General features: G+C 41.3%; 2 protein-coding genes across 9 annotated transcripts in view; one reads left to right on the top strand and one right to left on the bottom strand.

Annotated features, from left to right (window-relative positions):
- mon2 (MON2 homolog, regulator of endosome-to-Golgi trafficking) overlaps positions 1-2,928 on the top strand; it is a 31,932-nt gene extending 29,004 nt beyond the window's left edge. For 3 of the 6 annotated variants that reach the window (XM_043227200.1, XM_043227198.1, XM_043227197.1), the window contains 4 exons: positions 466-589; positions 998-1,205; positions 1,988-2,070; positions 2,248-2,928. In XM_043227200.1, the coding sequence (XP_043083135.1) occupies positions 466-589; positions 998-1,205; positions 1,988-2,070; positions 2,248-2,411 (579 nt within the window). In that variant the 3' untranslated portion in view covers positions 2,412-2,928. Of the gene's footprint in view, positions 1-465; positions 590-997; positions 1,218-1,987; positions 2,071-2,247 lie in introns of all 6 variants that reach the window. The other 3 variants (XM_043227196.1, XM_043227199.1, XM_043227195.1) reach the window with 1 other exon arrangement.
- Positions 2,929-5,548: 2,620 nt separating this feature from the next.
- ppm1h (protein phosphatase, Mg2+/Mn2+ dependent, 1H) lies at positions 5,549-25,207 on the bottom strand. Of its 3 annotated transcripts, XR_006247999.1 has the most exons (11): positions 24,502-25,199; positions 20,743-20,905; positions 18,933-19,295; positions 18,507-18,619; positions 17,023-17,107; positions 16,808-16,926; positions 14,807-14,870; positions 11,097-11,204; positions 7,647-7,798; positions 6,235-6,963; positions 5,549-6,095 (listed from the first exon to the last, which is right to left on the bottom strand). XR_006247999.1 is itself a non-coding variant. In XM_043227204.1 (10 exons), exons 1-10 carry the CDS (start codon positions 24,729-24,731, stop codon positions 6,804-6,806), a joined length of 1,554 nt encoding a protein of 517 aa, XP_043083139.1. In that variant the 5' UTR covers positions 24,732-25,207; the 3' UTR covers positions 5,549-6,803. The 3 variants fall into 3 exon arrangements, 2 of the variants coding, with proteins under 2 accessions (XP_043083139.1, XP_043083136.1); XM_043227204.1 differs by having other exon boundaries at positions 5,549-6,963; positions 18,933-19,292; positions 24,502-25,207; XM_043227201.1 differs by having other exon boundaries at positions 5,549-6,963.
- Between the last annotated feature and the right edge of the window lie 808 nt (positions 25,208-26,015).

Below are 26,015 nucleotides of genomic sequence, written 5' to 3'. Positions count from 1 at the left end.
TAATAAGCTAGATTTAGACGTTTACAATTACGCTGTTACGCTTACAATTCGTATTAATTAGTGGCCTGCTTTTCAGAACGCATACTCACAGGCTGATTTTATAATGAGACATTTTAATAGTGATGCATTATTTAAAATAAATAAATTTAAAAAGTGTGTGTATGCGTTTATGCATGCAATGTACAAAAAAAAAAGATGCATCATTTTAGAAAAAAGAAAAACTTGATTATATACGTTATATGAAATAAATTTAAGATAATATTAATATATTTGTATATGTTATTTCACTATATTTATTATATTACATTTATACTGGCTATATAAAATGTATATATATATATTTTATATATAATTTATATATATATATATATATATATATATATATATATATATATATATATATATATATATATATATATATTTATATATTATATATATTTTATATATATTGTTTTTTTCCTCTAGGTGGTGCAGTTGATCAGCACAGAGATTTTACCTTTTGCCAATTTCATACCCAAAGAGTTCGTAGGTCGTATCATGAGCATGCTCAACAAAGGATCGATTCACTCCCAGTCATCATCCTTCACAGGTACGGAGGGAAAACAGAGGGAAAAAACTACCATTTAAACTGATTTGCAATGTGAAAACCGTCCCTAAAGCAACAAAACATCCGTAAATATATTTTTAATTAGTAAGATGCATTGATTGAACTTCATTTGGACTTATATTTTCTAAACATTTATTTTTTTTGCACCTTTTTTTTCAATTGGTCGTCTCTATATATTGAATAAATATTGTCCTATCCTAACACACCGTGCATTCAGGTGACGTATAAATCTCAATTTCAAACATTATGACTGGTTTCGCGCTCCAGGATCAAAGACGTTCTTGCATAAAAGTACAATTAAAGTGATCCGTTAGATATGAGTGGCATTTAAATAGAGAGCACCTGTGGTCCGATCCGTGAAGACGCTCACGGTCCCCTCTCGTCCCGCAGAGGCTGAGATGGACATCCGAATGCGGGAGGAGTTCTCCAAGGTGTGCTTCGAGACGCTCCTGCAGTTCTCCTTCAGTAATAAGGCGTCCACGCCGCAGGAGGGCTACATCTCTCGCATGGCTCTGTCCGTGCTGCTGCAGAGGGCTCAGGACGTGCTCCGGAGATACGTGGAGGACGAGAGGCTCAGTGGACGCTGCCCGCTGCCCAGGTCTGCTAACATGTAAAAAAAAATCTCATTTAAAAAAATTAAGTTAGAAATGATTTCTGCATGAAGTACTTTTTTTTCTCTCTTTGCATTAAGAACGTTCTGTAATTTAACGCAAGGTTTCCTGTTCGTTAGGGTCAGGCGACGTGCGTTTTCTCTAAAGCTGCTTTGAAAAAAGTTGTATTGCGCAAAAGAACTTGAAATTGAACTGATGTGTATATATATATATATATATATATATATATATGTGTGTGTATATATATGTGTGTGTGTGTATATATATATATATATGTGTGTGTGTGTGTGTGTGTGTGTGTGTGTGTGTGTGTGTGTGTGTGTATGTGTGTGTGTATATATATGTGTGTGTGTATATATGTGTGTATATATATATATATGTGTGTATATGTGTGTGTGTGTGTGTGTGTGTATATATATATATATATATATATATATATATATATATATATATATATATATATATATATATGTGTGTGTGTATATATATAAACATATTTCTGGTCAAAAGTCTGGATCAGTAACATTTTTTTATGTTTTTTAAAGAAGTTGCTTCTTCTTCTTATCAGTGCTGTAACTATATGATCAAAAAAGCAGAAAGTAACATTTAATTTTTTTTGCATAATAAAAAGTTTTTTATTTTGATACCGGAATAAAAACATTAGCAGGACACATTCACGGAATTTTCACTTATGTTTCCAAGTCAACTTGATTACGAACTGAACCGTTTCTCACCATTTTTTTTTCTTCATTTTTTTTCATTCTTCAAGGCAACAAGTGACTGAGATCATCTTTGTGTTAAAAGCCATCAGCACTCTCATGGATTCCTTGAAAAAGACTCAACCAGAGAACGGTGAGGTGGCTTTGTCCTTCAGCATTTTGATCGCTTGAAAGCGCCCGGCATGAAATATAAACGTGAAAACATACTGATAGTGCCTTGACAACGCTTTGAAGCCTCTCGGGCAGGTTCCAGCTTCTCATTTCTCTCTTCTTCTTCTTCTTCTTCTTCTTCTTCCTGTCCGGGCGTCAGTGGACGGGAACGTGTGGGCTCAGGTGATCGCGCTGTACCCGACGCTGGTGGAGTGCATCACCTGCTCGTCTCCCGAAGTGAGCTCCGCCCTCAAAGACGCCCTGGGGCCCTTCAAAGACTTCATGCAGCCGCCCGTCTCCAAAGTGCAGAACGGAGAATCGTGACTGAGCGTTTTTATTCCACCGCAAACATGAATGTGACTGTTTCATACGCCGCGAGTGAGAGGGCGACTCACCCCCATCGTCACGGCAACTGTCGACCCGACAGCTCCCGGTCCCATCGTTCAAAGCTTCTCCTAATACGAGCTGACGGTAGACTCTGATTGGCCGACTTTAACGATGTATTAACTGCTACGTTAACTTTGCAGTGTTTGTTGTTTTTATGGGTTTTTGGTTTCCCTTCCACCCCCTTTGGAGTTCATGTACAGTGTTTGGTGATAGTGTTAAAGGTGTAATTAAGAACTACGTATTTGGATTGAAAATCGAGTCCAAGAATCATTTAAAAAGAGAGAACGGAAACCCGTCATAAACACATGAAGGATGGTCTTCTTTGGTGAAATTTTCTCAACAGCAATGGGTTTTATGCAAGATCTTACTGTAACATTCCATGTCATCTTTAGTCGCATTGAGAAGGGTCCGACCCGGTGTGTGTACAATAATAAATGGTACAGTTCTATGAACATCAGATGTTTCGCTCTTCTGGTTATTCATGACACTCACTTCAATCCCAGTGGATATCCCAATTATTCCAATGGATCTCGTTGGCGTATTTTGAGCAGACTGCATCGCAAAAAGAAGCTGCATTGACCAATCAGCATCCAGGACCCAAACTCTCCAGTTTTAATATTAACAAAGCGTGATTTGCAATGTGAAGCAATATAGGGTAAGACATCCCCATTTTCTATTTTCTAGTCTCTGCGTTTGGTCCCCTGTCTCTGGAAATGTCCCTATTTTGCAGGTGAGCAAACACATAAATGCAGATATAAAATGGATGGATGTCTTCGAGGTGTCCGAGGAAGGGTAAGGTTACAGGAATGTTTTCAATAATAATTTAAAAAAAACAGTTTTCATGTCAGAAACCTGGTCACCAGAACGCACGACCTCTCTCTGAATTCTGCTGGGGTTGTGGGTCTCTACAGTGTCAGAGTTGCCTGTTTTTAACAAAACCCTCCCAGTTGCTGCTCAAAACAAGCCCAAGGGCGCGTTCGAGGAGGCTCCCCGTTCAAAACCGCGTTCCGGGAGGGAGACAAAATTCGCATTTCGGGGGCTAAATACCGCGTTCAACCGCGTTAGAAGCGTCTCGGTTCCGCTGGAAAAGCGCAGACCTGGCAACACCGGCGCAAATCAAAATCAACTCATTCAAAATCACGAGCTCAAAGTCTCGTGTGAAGTCAGCCCCGCGCCATTGGCTGAAGAACGCGGCGGGCGTGGTCTGATTTGGGGGTGTGCGCGTCGTGGGCGGCGTCTCCCTGACACCCCATTGGCCGCGCTCCCAGCCAATAGCGGAGCAGCAGAAGGGAGTGTAGCCCGCTCACGAGTACTACGACCATTCAGCTCGGAGTCTTCGCGCGCGCTGGAGCGTTCGGCGAATTCCTGGAATTCTTTTATCTCTTTTTAAAAATCCACCCCCCCCTCCGCCGCCACGGAAGCGACCTCGCCGCGTTTTGACGCGCTCCGAAAGCGCTTTAGCCGCGCACTGGCTGAGGTAGTAGTTTGTGCTGTTGGTTGGGATGTGACATTGCCCGTTATGGAGATGACTGCGCAAGCTACTCCCTTGCCAGTGCTGGCTACTCTCTTCCCGAGCCCAAGCCCGCTTTGGAGCCCCGACCGTCTGCGGAAACGTGATGCTCTGTGTGATACTGATGCATGCGTGTGCGATTTATAGTAGCAGTTGTGCGTGTTAAAAGTGTTCTGAGAGTTATAGAGCTGTGTAAATGTGGTAAGTCTGATTTAAATTCAATAAATCTGTGTATTGCGAAACACGTTGCTGTGTTAAGCGTCTGATTGTTGCTTTTATTAATGCGTTTTTAATGTTTTTTTGCCACTATAATCGGGGGATTGGCCATACGCCCCGGTTTTCTTCAGTAAAGTACATTTTTTTTTGTCGAGTGCAGCAGAAAAGCAGATATTACCCTGGGGAGCACGACGGGTAGGGTTATTAATTTTAATAGAGGCTTGATTTTGCCCTTGGGATGGCTAATACATGTAGGTCATACTCTACTGTTGCTATGAAGAGAGCTGTGACGTGGCTTTTTCTGCCCACTACGGTAGAATCATCGATCGTGACGTCACGCGGTAAGAAACGACGTTACCTGGGCCGGTTTGAGCTCAGCCCGAGCACGTGCGTGGGGAACGAGCGCTTTACGCGCCGCGGAGAACGCGGCGTTGCCGCACGCGCGGGACGTGGAGTGACGCGTTCTGATGTCATAAGAGGGTTTAGCCTCGTTTGACCCCCAAGACCTCCGTTAAACCGGGCCGTCTGTAACTTGGAAAGGCGAGCGCGCGCGTGGGTGTGCCGAACGCGCATTTTCTCGAAGCGTTCCAGTTCGCCCCGGGAGGGACGGCGCCGGTTTCTCGACGCGCGATTAGCAGAGAGCTTCTAAAACAACGCTATTAAAGACGATCTGGGTGTCCGTGCGTTTACTTCCAGCGTCTCGCTTTCAGCTGCAGTCTGTTGCATGTTGTAGGTGGTCGCAGTTAAGTGGATTTTATAGCGGAAGTGCATGATTAGCGCAGATAATGTGCCGACGTCACTCGTGCAGTGAATGCTGGACGTAGGCTGTAAGCTTTCGGAAGAATCGCTTCTCTTTCAAGCAGGTTCGTGACCCGTCCATCTGAGGTTCACAATCTCAGGCGTGTTTTATAGTTCGTGCTGTTCGCTCAAACTCCGCGGTGTCTGCCGGGAATGTTATCACAGCTGCTGGTTGGCTGGTCGCGGCGGTTAATCCATTCATTTGTCAAATAACTGAACTTCGAGTCCACTCCAAGAGCGCCAAACTAAAGACCGCACGATTGCTGCGGCTCCCGGGACTTTTTAGGGTTTACGTTTTCAAGAAGATCCTCCCCTCCAAGATAACGGCGATAGAAAGTTAAGATGGATGCCACGATTGTAGTCCAATCTGTTGTTTGAGCTCGCGTTACACTTTTTGCTCAAATAGAAGCAGCTTCGGTGTTTTATGATTCAAACGCGCCTTTCTTTTTCACTCGCGCCAAATGCGGTTTGAATTCGAAGCGCGAATGAGATTCGAAGGGCGCGGCGGGAACACGAAAAAAAATCGTAATAATGACGACGACGCGTTCAATTTGCCGCGAATTGCCTTTATTCTTTTAACAGCTGTCTAGAGCTCACAGTACATTATTTGGGAAAGCATTAAATTATTAGTTTCTTTAGAAAGATCCTAAGGAAATATCGTCAATGGGTTTTTATGAAAAATCTGTGGGCCGACGTTAATGGAGCCACATGAGCAGTTCATGAATCATTTTTGCAGCGCATGTGTGTGCACTTCCCAGAAAGCTCCTTTAGTAAGCATGTGATGCCCTTGCAGCGCCGTCCACCCACACAAACGACTGCGCTAAAGTGTGTTAGAGAGCAGGCCGCGTACACACACACACACACACACAGCCGAATCCCTGGCCAAATTAGTCTTGTTTTGGTCACACTCGGGTTGTGCTGACCAGATGGCCACTCTCTTGGGGAGTGTGTATGCGAGTGTTCGCACGCCGTGTGTGTGTGTGTGTGTGAAAGCCTTTCCAAATGCTCACAGCAGGTTTGTGCTGAAGAAGAGGAAGGTGCCACTGTGAACATGATGTATCGTAAGTCAGACCTCACCGAACCTCCACACAGGAGCCCTGGAGAACAGATTGCAGGTAGGTGTTAATTCACAACGGTGCGTATCAAAATCAAAGGGAACGGTCGCTGTGCATCACACATCTTTGTCGGACACATGATTTATTGTTCATTAAAAATGCGCCACACGAAAAATCTTACCGTGATGAATGGAAGATCAGATCGTTTTTTAGCTTCGTACCTATTGCAAATTTACAGAGCACAGGAGAAACAAAACCACTACTCTTTTTTTTTACATTTACGGTACAGTAAACAGGATGTACAAATAACAGCCGACTGCTTTGATTTTTTTTTTTCAGGGAAGGCGAGAAAGAAATCCGCAAACTAAACATTCAGAGGATGAATTAATATCCTGAAAGGAAAAATAAAACACGGTCGGTTCCGCCTAGCTGCCAGATGAGCGCGGATAAACAAACTGCGGAGGGTGTGCATCTGTCCGCGGAGAACTTCAAAGAACGGGACCCTCCTTTAGTCATTGTGCAAAGTTCTAACTTATATACCGATCCCACCGAGGTAGGGAGCGCTGACGTGGGTCTTCAAAGTCAGCCGTCATCGACTTCTTGAGTCTCAAAAGCAAGTGTTCGTGTTTGTAAATGAGTTCAAACGCACAACGGGTTCCTTAAACTCCAGCAGGACGCTGTCTGAGCATCTGAACGTCGGGTTAGAGACGGATTCGGTCCGATTCGGTTGGCGCCCTGCCTTCTGATTGGTCAGCTAGGCTGAGGCTGTTGGCCGTTGCCGTGCATTAGAGGGATTATGAAGACCGAAATGTCGTCTCCGGAGCCGAGGCGGTCTCCGGCGATTCTCCAGCCTCGGTCCCTCAGGACACCTCGGGCCTTCATCACCAGGTCTTGAGCTGCCATTGTGTACCTGGAAAGCAACGGAGATGCCGTTTAGTGCTCGAATTTATCGTTCGAGGTTTATTAATAACAGGTCCATCCCTCCAAGAGAAGCCCGAGGTTAAAGGAATAGTTCAACCAAACCTTTAGGTCATTCCAAACCCTTATGACTTTCTGTTCCTGAGGTCAGGAAGTAGTGGTCCAGCCATGTGTTTGTTCCACTCATGAACCTGGCTAAAAACTCTGGTACTCTGGTCAGAAGAAAGCAGCCATACGGGTTTGAAATGACATAAGGGTTAATAAACGATTTTTGAAGTGTCTTTTATGTGCTTTTGATCCACGATTGGCTTCTTGGCTCGCCCAGATCTTCGAAACCAATTGTTCTCAACTGGAATTGAAGGTTCCGTGAAGAACCATAAACAATCTTGGAATCTTTCCATTGCACAAAACACATATAAAAATGTTTTAGATTACTGAAATGTTTCTCAGATTGGGAAATGATTTTTTTTAAAGAACTGGTAAGCGAAAGGTGGTTTCGAGGAACCAAAAGTAGTTCTTCCAAGGCACCGCTTAGAAGCGCACCTTGGTTTCCATCCTCGCCGTCTCGCATTAAAATCAAAATTTGCTTTGTAGCTTCTCAAAATAACCCATCAAGCTTGTCTTCAAGGTTGAATGAGTAGATGGTTGATGCTCAACCAACACCGAGGAACCTGCCTGTGCTGGTCATCAGGGTCACAGTTTCCAAGGAAACCAGATACCGCCTCTGCCACTTCCTGATTGGACAGCACATCCCAGAGTCCATCAGTCGCCAGGATCATGACATCATCAGCGGCGTGCTCAAACTGAGGGAGGTTGTATATCTTCACCTGGAGAAATGACAGCATACTTCAGCCATGTTTTAGGACACGTCCGGGTGCATCGAATCGGTTTTGGCCAGTAGTAGTTACATATAACCGAATAAAAGTTATTTAAATGCAAATGAAACGTAACCGTAAACCGTAACCGACTTCAATGCATGACCGGTTTTGATGTTCAGAGCGGAAGCGAGCAGGAAATAAAGCGAGGCGTATCTGTGAAACATTCACAGACGTGTCCCAAACTACTCTGTACTTAACAAGAGAATGGAAAAAAAAAATACATAAATGATAATATTTCATATGCATAAATGACTTATGCATAAATTTATCCAAGACTTATTTCTTAGACGGGGCTTAGCATAACCTAGCATTCGGCCATATTTCAATATTTCAACATTTAAGTAATTTTTATAAACATGCCTTGGAAAAAAAGCACACCTGGTGTGCATCTTGAGACAAAACAAAGGAACTGGCCTGTTCTAAGATCGGTCATTGTATTAAAATAAATATATAACACGTAAATAAAATTACAATAATATTTTTTGCAATGCTTTTAATTAAAAATTGAGATTAATTTATATTATAGACATTTGAATAATTACTATGCGATAGTAAAACAGACAAATACATAGAAAATAATGCACAATCATTATATATAAAATGTTATTATTTATTCAGTATTTAATATTATATTTTTAATATTATTAAAATATATTTTTATTTTACAATTACGGTTACAATTTTACAATTACATATCTAGCCTAGCATATATGTATTTTAGAATAGTTATATATTACAATGACAGATATATAAATAATAATAATAATACAAAAAAAATATTTTTTTTAAATGTAAAACTGAAATTTCCGCCCTGAAACGCGCATTTCGGAGCAGAATTCAAATAATTAGCATTATAAAAAAATAACCAGCATTATTTTTTATGTAAATATAACATGCTTCCTAAACATCTACAAAGATACTACGTTTTTTTTTGGCTTTAGAAGAGTCAAAAACGTACTAGTATCAGATAGAAAGATAGATCTGACGCAAGTCTCTGTTTGGACGCGGTGACCCATCCTCGACCTTTGACCCAGTATTTGCGCAACAGACAGGAAATGAGGAGCGTCTCGACCCAGCCAGCGTCCGCGCCGCACGCATAGCTGACATACTTCTACTCGTCGCACATAACGGGGGGGAAAAGTGCGAGGAGGAGGAGGAGGCGTAAAGAAAAACAGATCAAAGAGAAGTCGAAAGCGGGAAAAAAAACCGGGCTGAGGTGCAGACGGCAGGATGAACCGCGGATGAACTTTACACAGCGTGTGAATTAAAGATCAAGAGAGCTTCAGAAGACCGGAGAGGAGAGAGACTCGTGTCACCGGAGGATCTGAGCCGCTTTAAGACCGCAACTCTATTCTGACGAGATCAAACCGTCTTAGAGGCAGAGAGACGGCAAAAATCCTGAGCGCTGGAGCAAAGCACGCGGCTTGATTCGATTCGATTTTAACGCTGTTGTGCTGGATATAAATATATCTGCCATTATACAACATATACGCTCACTTCAATGAGCAGAACAGACCCACAAACCCTTACAAAAAGGCCATTTATTACGTAGCGTAAAGCATATCCAATTTCTTTACCATGGTATTTTCAGTCTACTTTAATAAGAATTAGAAACACGCATGCTAATACTATAGAAGATGTCCATGATAAGACAATGATAGCGTGGTGAGTAGTCCAAGTAATTCCAGTAGACGTCCACACAACATAACATCAGTAATACCTCCTTTAATGTAATATATTAAATAATATTTGTTTCTGTTTTCTTTTATCTATATCGATAGCGTAAATATTAATTATTCCAATGAAATTCTATTACTATTATTATCAATTTGGAATTAGTTTTAATCTAATTTTCAATAAATATTTCCTTAGTTTATGGAGTAATTCCGATGAAAATAAGCACTAATTCATTTTGTAATGCAGATCACCAGCTGCCGGCGTGAGCGAAGAAAGAAAAACTTTCATGGTGTAACCACTAGTTGCCTCTTTTTTTAGGTTGTGGATTTAAATGTATAAATATATATATTTTCTTTTTTAAAAAATAAATAAATAAATGTATGTATATATATATATATATATATATATATATATATATATATATATATATATATATATATATATATATATATATATATACATACATTTTATTTTATTTATTTTTTTTAATTATTACTACAGTAAACCATGAACACCAAAAGCATTTTGTTGCACAAAACATTAAAACTCTTTATTTTAGTCTCTTAGTCGACTCATTTTGGCCCTCTGGTTATAACCATACTGATGAGTGTGTGTGTGTGTGTGTGTGTGTGTGAGAGTAGTGGATCCGTTTTATACTCTTTCCACTTTTTTACTGCATTGTAGTTAAATGATTGATTTTATTTTTACATAGTTGCACACCAGTTCGTGTGTGTGTGTGTGTGTGTGTGTGTGCGTGCGTGCGTGCCATTTTTTACTGCTGTGAAATTTGTTCTGCATTGTTGGGGATTTGTAGATTGTACACACAAACAAAAATTCAGCATTTTTGATTTTCTTCCCATTCCTAAAATTTTTCGATTGAAGATCATGAATGCGACTATTTGTTTTTTTACAACCATTTAGCTTTTTGCGACTCAATGCTTTTCAGGTTTTTTCTTTTTCTCTTTTAGTTTCGTACGATTCTGGTGAAAATGTAAAATTCTCCGCTCATAAATGACTGAAGACTGCACAAGGGTTAAAACACATGATATGAACACAATTAAAGTATTGCTATAGCACATGTTCAGCGAGCGTGTAAAAACAGTGCAAAGTACTTTTTTTGAAACCACACATCAATGCTATGGTAAACTTCCACACACCAGTGTTTAATTTTACTGTACTGTATTTTTATTAGGTTTTATTTTTATAATTGTATTTTTATAATGCATTTCATTTCAGTTAAAGTTTTAGTAATTTTGTGTGATTGTCATTTTTGTTAGTTTTTAAGTTTTGGTATATATCTAAATTGTTTTATTAAGCTTTAATTTTTTATTTGGTTGCTCTAACACTTCAGCTTATAAGACACGAAAATTTTATATTTTTTTAATTCAAGAAAATCTTTTTGCAATCTGTTTGCAATACCATGCATGTCCTAAAAACATGGTAATATCAATAAGTGCACCCATACCGTGGTATATTGTTCAAAACGCGACCACAAACATAAAAACACACGTGAAACATGGTACCAGCGAGATACCGAATGTGATCATGCGTGTGTTTATGAACGACAAACCTCTGGAGAACAGGAGAGGAACGGCTTGATGGCGATGTCTGAGTCGTGAACCTTCAGGTCATGATCGCCGAGTCCACGAGTGATGCCGATGGTGGCCAAAACACGAGCCTGAAACAAAAAAAGTCTTCAAATTTGGGCAAAACCTCTTTCAGAGATCTCCGTAGCGCCTCGGTTCTCCTCTTTGCCGGTCGTAGGATGAAATAAACACGAATGAATATCAGAAGGTCTATTCATTTACACTACTGATCTGCTCTCGCTTCTGGTTTCGTTTATCAGACAGAACGGCAGATTCTGAATCACGATTGGTCAGGTCGCCTGTCAATCACACCTCCAGCGAATGGTGAATCAGGTTCTAAAAGGGGAGGGGTTTCTCATTGGTTCTGCAAAGAACCTTTCGGTGTGAAGAACATCTGAGTACTTTGTGTTCAAAGAAAATAAAGCACCATTTTGGAGAATATCTGCTGGACGCAAACTGCGAGCGAAAAAGCGTTCTCTTCGCTTCATAAAATTGACGATTTTGACGAAGCTTTTTCTGGATCTTTCTATTTACCCGGCAGTCAATGGGACAGTCATAAGTCAAATATGTCTATAAACTTTCACGGTTTTATGGGGGACGAGTGAGTAAAGGGAATATTTTCATTTTGGGGCGGAGTATCCCTTTAAATGTTCTTCATGGAACTCTGATGTTTGGACTCTGATTCTGGCGGCACCCATTCACTTCCATTGGTGTTAACTGATGGACCGGAGTGCTGTGGCTTATTGTGATGTTTGGACTCGGATTCTGGCGGCACCCATTCACTTCCATTGGTGTTAACTGATGGACCGGAGTGCTGTGGCTTATTGTGATGTTTGGACTCGGATTCTGACGGCACCCATTCACTTTCATTGGTGTTAACTGATGGACCGGAGTGCTGTGGATTATTATACCAGAGATGTCTCTGAAGAACCTTTATTTTTAATATTACTTGAAGACCGTTCGTAAATAAGAGGGACTGATGACACTGACTTAGACTAAAAGTCCTTGGAGTCGTGTAAAACAAACCTCCCGACAAATTCAGGGAGTCTGTTTTTTTTCCCAGAATGCCACTGGCTGTGATTGAAAACGGCCCCTGCTGGTTAATAATACACATGCCCTCAACCAGCTGCTTTCTCAGACTCCCTCGTGCCTCGTTTTTGATATCTGCTCCCGCCGAAGCCTCCAGCCTCCCACAGAACCGAACGTTATAGAGCCCGAGATGAGGAGGGATTCAGAACAGATGCCTTGTGAAGCCGAGACCTCCTTGAAGATGACTGGAGGCCGATCTCCTCCTGGTTTCCCCCGTCACAACAGACTGATCTCAGCACCACAGACTGAACACATTAGCACCCCGATTGGAGCAGAGACGCTGCAGGACGGCACACACACTCTAATTAAATACTAGTGCTAGAGGCTGAAAGGAATAGCTCGCCCAATTATAATTATAAAAAAAAAAAAAAAACACCTCACCCTCAGTGCATCAAGGATGTAAATGAGTTTATTTCTTGGAGAAATGTAGCGTTGCATGGGTGCCGTCAGAATGAGAGCGATCACAATAATCCACACCACTTCAGTCCATCGATTAACGTCCTGGTTTGAAGTTAAAAACGTTTTAACGATGGATTTGTTTCTTAGCAAACACACAGCTTTTTCTCCTCTCGAGACATTAACTGATGGACTGGAGTGCTGTGGATTATTGTGATGTTTGGACTCGGATTCTGGCGGCACCCATTCACTTCCATTGGCGTTAACTGATGGACTGGAGTGCTGTGGATTATTGTGATGTTTGGACTCGGATTCTGACGGCACCCATTCACTTCCATTGGCGTTAACTGATGGACTGGAGTGCTGTGGATTATTGTGATGTTTGGACTCGGATTCTGACGGCACCCATTCACTTCCATTGGCGTTAACTGATGGACTGGAGTGCTGTGGATTATTGTGATGTTTGGACTCGATTCTGACGGCACCCATTCACTTCCATTGGCGTTAACTGATGGACTGGAGTGCTGTGGATTATTGTGATGTTTGGACTCGATTCTGACGGATTCTGGCGGATGGACAGTGCTGTGGATTATTGTGATGTTTGGACTCGGATTCTGGCATCCATTGGCGTTAACTGATGGACTGGAGTGCTGTGGATTATTGTGATGTTTGGACTCGGATTCTGACGGCACCCATTCACTTCCATTGGCGTTAACTGATGGACTGGAGTGCTGTGGATTATTGTGATGTTTGGACTCGGATTCTGACGGCACCCATTCACTTCCATTGGCGTTAACTGATGGACTGGAGTGCTGTGGATTATTGTGATGTTTGGATTCTCGATTCTGACGGCACCCATTCACTTCCATTGGCGTTAACTGATGGACTGGAGTGCTGTGGATTATTGTGATGTTTGGACTCGGATTCTGACGGCACCCATTATTGTGATGTTTGGACTTCCATTGGCGTTAACTGATGGACTGGAGTGCTGTGGATTATTGTGATGTTTGGACTCGATTCTGACGGCACCCATTCACTTCCATTGGCGTTAACCTGATTGGCGTTAACTGATGGACTGGAGTGCTGTGGATTATTGTGATGTTTGGACTCGGATTCTGACGGCACCCATTCACTTCCATTGGCGTTAACTGATGGACTGGAGTGCTGTGGACCCATTATGGACTGGAGTGCTGTGGATTATTGTGATGTTTGGACTCGATTCTGACGGCACCCATTCACATCCATTGGCGTTAACTGATGGACTGGAGTGCTGTGGATTATTGTGATGTTTGGACTGGATTCTGGCGGCACCCATTCACATCCATTGGCGTTAACTGATGGACTGGAGTGCTGTGGATTATTGTGATGTTTGGACTCGGATTCTGACGGCACCCATTCACTTCCATTGGCGTTTACTGATGGACTGGAGTGCTGTGGATTACTGTGATGTTTGGACTCGGATTCTGACGGCACCCATTCACTTCCATTGGCGTTTACTGATGGACTGGAGTGCTGTGGATTACTGTGATGTTTGGACTCGGATTCCGACGGCACCCATTCACTTCCATTGCTGAGAAAGTGACGCATTGCTTACAATCCATTGCTGAGTGAGCATTTAACATTTCTATGAATCCGATCTGATCTCATCTGTATCTTCCATAATTTTGTAGCACATTTTAGAAAATGCCATTTTTGGGTGACCTGCGCCTTTAAATACTAGCAATAAGTGAGCGCTGACCACTAATTAATTACATATTTTTCCACGACGAGAAATGCGAAAACTCTCAGCGCTTCCGAAAAGCTAAAGATGTTTTATTTTTAATTGATCTATTCATTTTTCGCTAGCCTCGTCGTCCTCCGATACGATGGCTAAGATTTCTTAAAGAGACAGAACCACAAAACAAACCAACAAATCAAACACTGACTCAAATAGTCACTAATCTCTACATAAAAACGGCCTTCACAAGCACATAAGCTAATTGAAATTCTTCTCCAGACATCTGGCCTTGATGATATCAGCCGTTGCGTTTATTTCCTTTACAATAAAGAGTAAAGAAAAAGTCTCCGAGCATGCACTGGTATGATAAACAGAGACAGGCTGACCCAGACGGGACGCGGGACTTACATAAATACATAATTAACCGCGAGATGACCTTTCTATGACCGCGCTCTCGAAACGAGCCGTGAATACGCTCGACCGCCATCTTACCTTTTTCCCCTCTCCGAACACGAGTGGAAACTTCAGATCTTCCTCCTGGACTGTTTTGTAGGCCCTGCGCGAAACACCACAAACAAACATCAGACAGCAGCCGGAGAGCACCGAGACTCTGCAGAGGAGCTGCGAGCACCGACTTGAAAAGTGCAAAATAGTTAAGAAACGGCGTTCGGTCACGCACAGAACCGTTTAGAAACTTAAGATGCATTAAGATGCATTAAATCGATCAAAAACATGTTACGGATATTTCGAATAAATGCAGTCTGTTTTAAAAAAATCCTAAAAAATTGCATCTTCGCAATGTTTTCAACATTGATAATAATAATGTTTCTTGAGCAGTGAATCAAATAAGAATCATTTGTAAATAAAGGATGATGTGAAGACTGGAGAAACGATGCAGCTTTGTATCGCGCAAAAAAATTACGTCTTGAAATATATTGAAACAGACAAGAGTTATGCTGTGTTTTTTTAATTATTTAAACACTTTACTGTATTTTGAATCAAAATGAGTGAGTCAAAGAAAATGGAGCATTAAAATCTGATCGAACCGTAGCATATATCGGCAAAAATTATTATACAGCGAAATAGGAGATTTATAAATGATGTGTGGTCACTCTTTTCCAAACTAAAAAAAACAGGTGAATGAATCATTCTTTCAGGTCAGATCTTTTCGAGGAATCAATTGCTCACAAAACCTGGACATTTGAGTCTGTTTATCTATTGTACAGCTATAGAGGACCTCAAAACATAATGCAAGCATGGTATGGATGACTTAAGATGCTTTTGCATCCATCCAGAGTAAAAGATTGGGTCTTCTTTGTGAGTCACATGTTTGGGTTTAAAACGACTCTGAAGTGAACTTTTCCTTTAAAGACGTTCGAGCAAATAATGCATACTTGATATGATTCCTGGATGCACCGGCACTCCCACACCATTTTACATCGCAGCTCATTTACACACACACACACACACACACACACACTAATGGAAGTTCACTCGTGTCTCCTGAGGCAGCGGTTCTAAACACTCGATTCAGACTAGATCCGTCTCAGAGACCAGTCAGATCCTGGTGTTGAACATTGATGCAAATACCCCAAAATTAAACACTAAACCCATACTCATAGATGGACAGAAAATCATATTAATCCTGCATACAGTGTGAAAAGTTAAATTTTCCTTAAGTGATATTTTTTTTCCTTTTATGTACAAATATACAGATCACATTTATTTGATTTTATTGACTATAAATAACAGTAAACAATATTTATTTAAAGCATCATAATATTTTTGTAATCATTTACTGGCTGTCTTTTTCACAATCAATTTACTACAATCAATTAATAATATTATGTACTGTTATTTTCAGCAATAAATTATTTCAATACATATTAACAAGATATATATTACATGCATTAATCATATCAACTATGCTAGATTTAAACACTAATTAATAAATACTTGTGCTGTCAAATGATTAATTGTGATTAATCGCATTAAAATAGGTTTTTGTTCACATGTGTGTTTATTTATTATGTGTGTGTATATATATATATATATATATATATAAAAAAAAAAATATATATATATATATATATATATAAATATATATAAATATATATATTTATATATATTAATATATTAAATTATGTGAATATAAATATATACGTAATAAATTACACAGTACACACACACATATATATATGTGATTATTGCTAATAAATCAGCACTAAAAAAACAGCAGCTAAAAAAACAGCACTAATATTAATCTGCTATCTATAGATATTATTTGATTTGATAGTGTCAAGAATTATTACATACTAATATAATAACTATAATAATTATGATGTAAATGCAATGCTAAATAAATGATTGCATAATTTGATTATTAATTATTGCGTATAAAACCCAAACAAACTCTGATTGGTCGCTTCACATGTCATAATTATTAATATATTTATTAATAATCATTGGTAGTTAATCGGATCCAGAACTCACCATCCGTTCATGGTGAAGTCTCGGTAAAGCATCCTCTTCCCGACCTCTTTCTTCGTGACCCTTCGGGGAAACTCCAAGTTTGTGAAATCGTTTCCCAGCAGAGACGGCTGCAGATGAGCCTGAGAGAGAGAGAGAGAGAAAACGCGCTTCGCAATCAAAAAAAAGAAGGCAAACAGCTGCTGAACGTAACGGGAGCCGCTCCAGGCTTCTCTCACCAGGAACTGAAGCCTCTGGCGCTCGGATTCGGGAGTGAAGGAGCTGGACATGGGAAGGATCTCTCCTCCACGGACGATCAGAGCCCTGCGACAGAACACACGAGCATCAAGAACAGAATAATCATAAATGACAAAATAAAAAGTAAAACAGAGCAAGCTAGCGCAAGAGGCCTTGTTTTTGCTTTTGTTGATCATAAACGGAACAGAATAATAATACAGTTTATGTATTTGGACAAAGCGGAGCGTAAATGCAATCTAGTAGAGAAGAATGGAGCAAAACGGAGCGGTCGATGTTTTAAAAATGAAGCTAAATAAAATCTGACATTAGAGTTAAGCACACACGGCTTTTTAAAAGTTAGATTTGCCTTTCGTCATATAAACAGTGATATTGTTATTTAAAGTAACTGTTTTCTGCGTGTGCTGTAAAAATAGAATTTCAGTAGCATCTCTCCAGCGTCACGTGATCCTTCAGAAATGATTGTAACGCGCTCGAGAAACCTTTCTGGTCAGCATCGGTGTTGAAAACAGCTGAGTATATAAAAAAGACTAGAGTATTTCTGCTCTACGCCACTAGAATATGGAAATGAGTAATTCTATGAAACCAGTATGATTTAAGAGTATTTTATTCATTCGGTCGCAAAATCTATTTTCAAAAGCTGGTTTTTGCTGGTAATGATCAGTGATTCCTGTTTATTCATTAAAATCATATTATTTAGTTCCGTACCTCAGTAGCCCCTCAACCCTGTTACACAAACCATTCTACCTCCATAAAAAAATAATGAACTGATCCCTATGTGACATAATTAACAGGAAGTGACGTCATATAAGCCTTCTGAACCACAGACTTTTTAAACTACAACTTATTAAAATTGCGCGTAACGACTCAACCCCGTAACACCAAATAAAAACTATTACTTGTACAAATTATTTTTTGTTATTTTAACAATATACATGATTTACAACAGTGGCCATATTGATAAATAAAAATTATAATAAATAAATAAATAAAATCTCAACCCCGTTACTTATTTGATCATAACAGGGTTGTGTTTTTAACACTTTGTTTCTGATATTTTTTAAATATTTTTTGATATTTTTACATCTATGAGTCTGCGATGGCACCAGAAACAGCATTTTTTCAAGAAAAAAAAATTATGCTTTTCTTGAAGTTAAGTACATCATTAATGCTTTGCTCATTTTTAAAAAAAGTTTTAAAAAAATTTTGTCCATATCATACTGGTTTCATACCGTGTCCTTCCGATGAACTATTGTTTCTTCTGATGCAAAAAAGATGTTCTTCCTCAAATAAAGGTCTAAAAAGGGCTTAAATCAAAGCAGAACCTCCCAAATTCATAAATTCATGCCGATAGTTGATGCATACGCTGCAAAATCAAACAAGGAAAACAGTAGCAGATGCCCTCTTTAATCTAGACATAAGAAAACAGAAATATGCCACATTTTACAGAACGGAGATTTAGTTTCACCTGCTGTCACCGGCGTTGGCCACATACAGTTTCCCGAGCAAATACACCACCACTAGAGCAGTACATCCTCCAGATATAGAGTAACCCGTCCTCTCCCGAGCGATATGAGCGTCCTGAGATCACACAAACACACGGAGAACTCAACCAGTCAAACGAGGCTGAATTCAATCGACATTAAAGTCAAAAAACACACACGTACAGGATCGGCGCTTTCCATCTGTAAGCACACCAGCATTTATTTGATCAAAAATACAGTGACATATTATTACGATTTGAAATAACCAATTGTATTTGAATATATTCTACAATGTAATTTATTACTTTGCTGCAAAGCTGAAATTAAAATCAGTCATTTATAATAATGCATCTCGGCCTGCCACCTAGTGGCTGTGTGAGTTTAAAACAGTGACGGATCCAAACACTCACCATCTCCTTGAAGGCGTTCTCTACGGCTCCCACCACCAGACTCTCCTGTTTGATCTTCTTCTCCATGAAGAACCGCGGGGCCATGGTATTAGGGGACCCCGGGGCCCCGGCGGCCCCTCTGAGGGAAGCGGCGCGCGACAGGCCGCGCTGGGAGCATCCGGCCGACGGGTGGAGGTGGTGGACGGGGTTGTCCTCGCCCAGGCAGGTGGGCGGCTGGAGCGCCGGGTTCTGCAGGATCTCCAGAACCTCCTGCAGCTGCTCCTCGATGTGGAGGTGGAGGAACTTGGCTGCAAACACCGCCGCCCCGGAGCCGCCGTGACCATCAAACAGAGCCCAGTAGTGAAAGTTCAGCTCCTTCACCTCCTGAACACAAGCACAAATATCAGCAAGCACAGGAAACGTGGGACTGGAGCACAAAACAGTCTTCAGTCGCTGGGGTATATTTGTAGCAATAGCCAACAATACATAGTATGAGTCTAAATGAATTTTTTATGCCAAAAATCATTGAGTTATTAAGAAACAATCACGTTCCATCAAGATATTTAGTACATTCCCTACGTTAAATAAATCGGAACATTTTTGATTAGTAATGTGCATTATTAAGGACTTCGCGTTTAAAGCTTTAATGGTGATTTTCTCGATATTTCTGGGTTTTTTTTGCACCTTCGCTGATTCAGTGGTTCGGCACTGGGGGGAGATTTACAGAGAGGCAAACCATTCTAAATTTTGAAACGTTTTGAAACCGTCATGACGTAATAAAGACACGTTTGCTGACATCGTAATTCACAAAAAGCACCCATCCTTACGGCACTTCATGACTTTCGAAGCCGTCATCTAATTGGTTGAACAGCGTTGACGCCGTCTCTCATCGCTGTCCCGTTTCCATTGACCTTTTAAGTTGCTTTGGATAAAAGCATCTGCTAAATGACTAAAAGCAAATGTAATGTTTCTCGTTAGCCTTAATCGTGTGCTTTGGAGGAGGCGTGGCTTTGGAGCTTACGCTTTCTTAATGCTATTGCTAAACTCTCCGAAATTGCCTATCCTGCCTTTATTTTATTTATATATATATTTTTTGGACATTTGGACTTCATTTGGACTCACCTGCACAATTCAAAAAGACTAACATAAATGTCTAGAAAATCAACAAGATCAACTTTTACCGAATTACACGATAAGTCTCAATAATTCAATAATGAAAAACGCCTTTAACTGAGTGTTTAATCTTGTTATTATACATTACTGAAACTCTGTTCTCCTGTTTGATACTGTTAAGTGCTTTGACACAATCTGTAAGCGCAATTCATGTACAATACAAAACAGTTTTGAGAATTTCCTTACATTAAAATCATATTATTTAGTTCTGTATATCAGTAACCCCTCAACCCTGTTACACAAACCATTCTACCCCCATAAAAAAATTATAAACTGATCCCTATGTGACATAATCAACAGGAAGTGACATCATATAAGCCTTCTGAACAACACACGGGTAAGTTACCGCAGTCTTTTTTAACTACAACTTATTAAAATTGTGCGTGACGACTCAACCCCGTAACATCAAATAAAATCTATTACTTGTAAAAATAATTTTTGTTATTTTAACAACATGCATGATTTACAACAGTGGCCATACTGATAATAAATAAATAAATAAATAAAATCTCAACCCTGTTACTTATTTGATCATAACAGGGTTGTGTTTTAACACTTTGGTTCTGATATTATCCAGCAATTTAAAATAATTATTACTTTTGATCGACATTATTTTTGATCTGGGAAAGCGTGTGAGGGTGCTGCGAGGAGGCCTCACTGTGCTTTCGATGGTCTCCAGGATGTCTGTGCCGGGCAGCGAGGAGCGTCTCCTGGTGGGAGTGTAGCTGGGGCTGGACGGGTCTGCCGGACGCTTCCTGAGCTCTACCACCTCACAGCACGCCTGGTCCTCGTTTAGAGTGCTTTTACCCGCATTGATGACCCTGTAGAGACATAGAAGATCACCGGTTTCTATTCGTATTCAAACCACAGACTCAAGGGCTGTTGACGCTTATGAAGACTCGGCACAGTGGACTAGTTAAAGGGTTATTTCGCCCCAAAGTGAAACAACCTCGTAGCGTGGTGAGAATCATGTCATATTGATTTCCAGTCAAAGGAGAACTGGACTCATCTGAGCCTGGTTTCTCCCAAGGTTTTGGTTCCTTGCCGCTGTCACCCCTAGCTATTTGATTACAGAGACCGTCCCTGCATTTAACAACGAATTGTTCAATATCGTGCATTCTCCTGTTTTACGCTGTTCAGTGTTTTGGTACGATCTGTATTGCTAAAAGCGCTATATATAAATAAAAGTGAGCCACTGATTGGTTGATGTAGCTGAGATCATCGCTGTCGCTGTCCATGCAGGGTCAGAGAGCTCGTTTGTGTTCTGAAGATGAATCAAGTTCTTACGGGTTTGGGTGAGTGACTCATAACCCTTTAACTCTGCGTAAGCGCGCGACCGCTTGCTCTTCGTCAAACAGGTCTTTTCGAGCTCCTAAACGCTTCTCTGCGGTGCGCAACTGCCATCATCTCCTCAGATGAGTCACAGTGTGAGTTTGAAGAGCACAAGACAGCTTGACGCTCACGAGCCTCGGATAATTGCCCCCATCACAACAGGGTTTCCACGGAAACCCGTCCCCGCATCCTGATTTGTTAATGACTATGTAGCGGGGTTTGTACGCGTCCGCGGCTTTGTCCCGAGAGGAGACGTGTGTCATTCTGAAGGGACGTTGGTGACGTCTCGCTCGCGTGCTGCTGGAAACTATTATCCTCGTGTAGAAAGTACACCAGGATTCAAAGAGCAGCGCTCCTCACAATCAGTCAGGTTTCAGGGGAAGGGTTATGAACACGCACACACCAAACACGACAATCCTCAGATTATCAGACTTGTGCTAAATGCTCAGCGTACCGTAGTCGAGAGATAGAGCAACCGATGGATGGATGGATGGATGGATGGATGGATGGATGGATGGATGGATGGATGGATGGATGGATGGATGGATGGATGGATGGATGGATGGATGGATGGATGGATGGATGGATGGATGGATGGATGGATGGATGGATGGATAGGTAGATCATGGATGGATGGATGGATGGATGGATGAATGGATGGATGGGTAGGTGGATGAATGGATGGATGGATGGATGGATGGATGGATGGATGGATAGGTAGGTGGATGGATGGATGGATGGATGGATGGGTAGGTAGGTAGGTAGGTAGATGGATAGATGGATGGATGGGTAGGTAGGTAGGTAGATGGATGGATGGATGGATGGGTAGGTAGGTAGATGGATGGATGGATGGGTAGGTGGATGGATGGATGGATGGATGGATGGATGGATGGGATGGATGGATGGATGGATGGTAGATCATGGATGGATGGATGGATGGATGGATGAATGGATGGATGGGTAGGTGGATGAATGGATGGATGGATGGATGGGTAGGTAGGTGGATGGATGGGTAGGTAGGTAGATGGATGGATGGATGGATGGGTAGGTAGGTAGGTAGGTAGATGGATAGATGGATGGATGGGTAGGTAGGTGGATGGATGGATGGATGGATGGATGGATGGATGGATAGATGATGGATGGATGGGTAGGTGGATGGATGGATGGATGGATAGGTAGATGATGGATGGATGGATGGATGGATGGATGGATGGATGGATGGGTAGGTGGATGGATGGATGGATGGATGGATGGATGGATGGATGGATGGATGGATGGATGGATGGATGATGATGGATGGATGGGTAGGTGGATGGATGGGTAGGTAGGTAGATGATGGATGGATGGATGAATGGATGGATGGATGGATAGATTGGTAGGTGGATGGATGGATGGATGGATGGATGGATGGATGGATGGATAGATGGATGGATGGATGGATGGATGGATGGATGGATGGATGGATGGATGGATGGGTAGGTAGGTAGATGGATGAATGGATGGATGGGTGGGTAGGTAGGTAGATGGATGGATGGATGGATGGATGGATGGATGGATGGATGGATGGATGGATGGATGGATGGATGGATGGATGGGTAGGTAGGTAGATGGATGGATGGATGGATGGATGGATGGATAGGGTTTGTCCACCTCAAAAATATAAACACAAAGTAATGTGTTTAATGAAATCCATGGACAGCAACTCAACTGAAATATTGTTTGCTTTAAATAAGCGTCCTATGCGTCTAAAATGTGGGAAGACTCAACTCAGGGGAGACGAATGGTTGAGTAAATTATGTAAGGAATAATTAACGATGGGCCGTTCAGTTATTCGAAAAATAATGCACAGCCAAGTGGTGATGCGGCCAAGACGGGAAGATGATATATTATATTACCTTATATATTATAATAAGTATTTATTTCTCACAGCATCTCATCCAACGTCTCCGTTCTTCATTCCAAAACATCATTTTAGGCTTGAGCCGTTGACAGCGCCGTGTGTGTGTGTGTGTGTGTGTGTGTGTGTGTGTGTGTGTGTGTGTGTGTGTGTGTGTGTGTGTGTGTGGATGCCTCCGAGCGCATCTCTCAAAAGTGTGCGTCTAACAGAGAAACTAGGTTCATTTTCTTCGCTTGTGAGAATCAAGTTACGGATAGAGTCGTCACTTTTCGCGGCAAATCACGGAAATGAGCTGGGATTTTTATCATATCGATTGCTATTCTCATTTATTTGTTTGCTGTTGTAATGGCGGAGTGATACGGAACTGTAATGCGGTCAAGAGCTGCCTGGTGGCTTCCCTGAAAACAATAGCTGTTTTTGTTTGAAAACTGAAGTTGAGCGACTGAAGTCCAATCCCGTTTTACCGACGTATTTACTACGTTTCTGGATCTGGATCGCTTCAGTTGTGTTGAGAAGCTGAACGGATGTCTTAGGGGTTAAACAGCGTTTCTCTCCGGTTAATGCTCTACTGCTCCAGTTAAACATCGACGTCAGATCGGCGAACAGGAACACATTCAGAGCGGGTCCCGAGGATCACGTGACCGGGCGATCTCACTTCTCCACAGCGTCAGGAAGAGAAGTGACCGAATCACACTCCAACATCCTCATATCAGAGGAGCGAAGGTGAATCAGACACGAGACTCAAACGGTCGAACCAGTCTTGTTGTTTGTGACTGTGAATAACGAAGCTGAAATAAAACACAGGCATTTGAATCATCCTTAAATGAAATTAAAAACTAAAATTGCATAGTAAAATGAACAAAAACAAAGGCTAACACAAAATATTAATAGGCTTGTATAAATGGCTTGTAATCGTCTAGGTAGCCTCATTTTGAGATCGGGGTGAATACATAAACGCACAGAACTCAATCGGGACTGAAATCTGATTTCTACGTCTCGAAAGCTTCGCATGAATCAGGTTATGATATAATGCGCAAAACGCGCGCATGCGCCCTGCTAAAGCTGCATGGAAACGAAAGCATGGATGCGCGTCTCGGATCCTTCATTTTCTGCCGCTCGCGCGGTTGCCGCGAAGGACGCGAACGTTCCGCCGCATCCGCCCCGCGCGCGCGCTCGCGCCGTACTCACTCCGCGTAGCCGGTGGCCCAGGGCAGCTTCGTCTCCTTGAGGATGAGGATGGGTCTGGAGATGTGATCCGCAGAGCACTCCACCTCGTCCGGAGACAGCGCGAGGAAATCCGGTCTGCTGTACGGGAACCGGGGCGGCGGGTCCGGGTGGGTCTCCTGCGCGCTGGAACCGGAGGCCATGATGCCGCCGATGATGCTGGAGACCGCGGACCGCACGCGTGTCATCATCATGATGATGATGATGATGATAGTGATGATGATGGTGGTGGTGGTGATGGTGGAAGCGCACTGAACGCCGGTGCACGAGCGCGACGCAGCTGGAGCGCACCTTCAGTGCGGCGGAACTGAGCGGCGTCACGTGACAGCGGGTCACTGGGTCACTCTGGCGACTTTGACCCCTGATGCTGTTCGCATTCATTTCACTTCCTTATCGCGCGCGTAAAACGTGTTCATAAGTTCCACAATAACGCCATCTCACTGCGCCATGTGGCAGAAATCTAATTAAACGAGGCTATTAATTCTAAAGAAACAGTAGCGTTTTATTTGTTACACAAATTATTATAAACAGTGCATTATGCATAATTGCATTAACCCTAATTTTAGGGCTACTCTGTACTTTAATGCGTGCATGCGCTATGGCACGTGTACCCATTAAATTAAAATAAATAAATGCATATATTTTTAAAAATAAAATCAATTCATTAAGAACTATTTTAAGTATATTTTTTATAATAAAATTAAAATAAAGCACAACCAGTGCAACAAAATAACATAAAATGTACATATCTTCAATAAATTACATTCATAATCTGCCAAATAAAACAGAATATAATTAAAAAATCTATTTTAAATACTTTTAAATTGAAAAAATAATCTTCATTTTTTATTTTTCATAAAATCGGTTCATCGACCGCCGACACAAACCACACTGCATTGTATATTTTAAAAAATAAATGCTTTTAATATTTAAAACCGTATGAACATCATTGCAACTTTAACAAAAAAAGTTTATTTGCATGTTATTTTTTCTAGCATGCTGTATTCAGCATATCCACATCAGACTTTAGACAGTTCTTAATCTGTCCAATTTGATCAGATTGAATCGTGTGTATTCGGTGCTGTTTAAACAACACGACACTCAACGACTGCTCCGGTGATCCCACGAGGATTATGAGATTTGAGCACAATCACTAGAAATACAAGCCATCTGTTACAGCTGATATATCTGCCTGTGAATCACAGATCAGCATGCAGGTCATTAAAGCAACCGAAGCAATAGAGAAAATTAAAGAGAGATGAAAATCATCTGTTTACTCACCCACATGTTGTTCAGACCCATATGTCATTTTCAAAGCCTGTGCACTATATTATCGGTGAAAAACAGATGAATATTAACTCTCGAAGCTGCCATATATCTCCTAGAAAAACTCTTCTCTTTCATTTGTTTTATTTCGTAATCAATAAACAGAAATGCTGTACTATTAGTTTGTTTAGGACAAGAAAATAAAGCCCTGT

The sequence above is a fragment of the Puntigrus tetrazona genome, chromosome 25 (assembly GCF_018831695.1).
Source record: "Puntigrus tetrazona isolate hp1 chromosome 25, ASM1883169v1, whole genome shotgun sequence".
Lineage (NCBI taxonomy): Eukaryota > Metazoa > Chordata > Actinopteri > Cypriniformes > Cyprinidae > Puntigrus > Puntigrus tetrazona.
The sequence above is the reverse complement of the archived record's forward strand: the minus strand, read 5'-3'. Positions and strand labels throughout refer to the sequence as shown.

Coding starts and splice junctions, on each gene's coding strand:
- ppm1h (XM_043227201.1), bottom strand. CDS start 24,731: ATGATGATGACACGCGTGCGGTCCGCGGTCTCCAGCATCATCGGCGGC. Junction 19,296..20,742: donor TGGAGACCATCGAAAGCACA/GTGAGGCCTCCT, acceptor GCTTGTGTTCAG/GAGGTGAAGGAGCTGAACTT. Junction 11,205..14,806: donor TGTTCGGAGAGGGGAAAAAG/GTAAGATGGCGG, acceptor TTTTTGTTTCAG/GCTCGTGTTTTGGCCACCAT.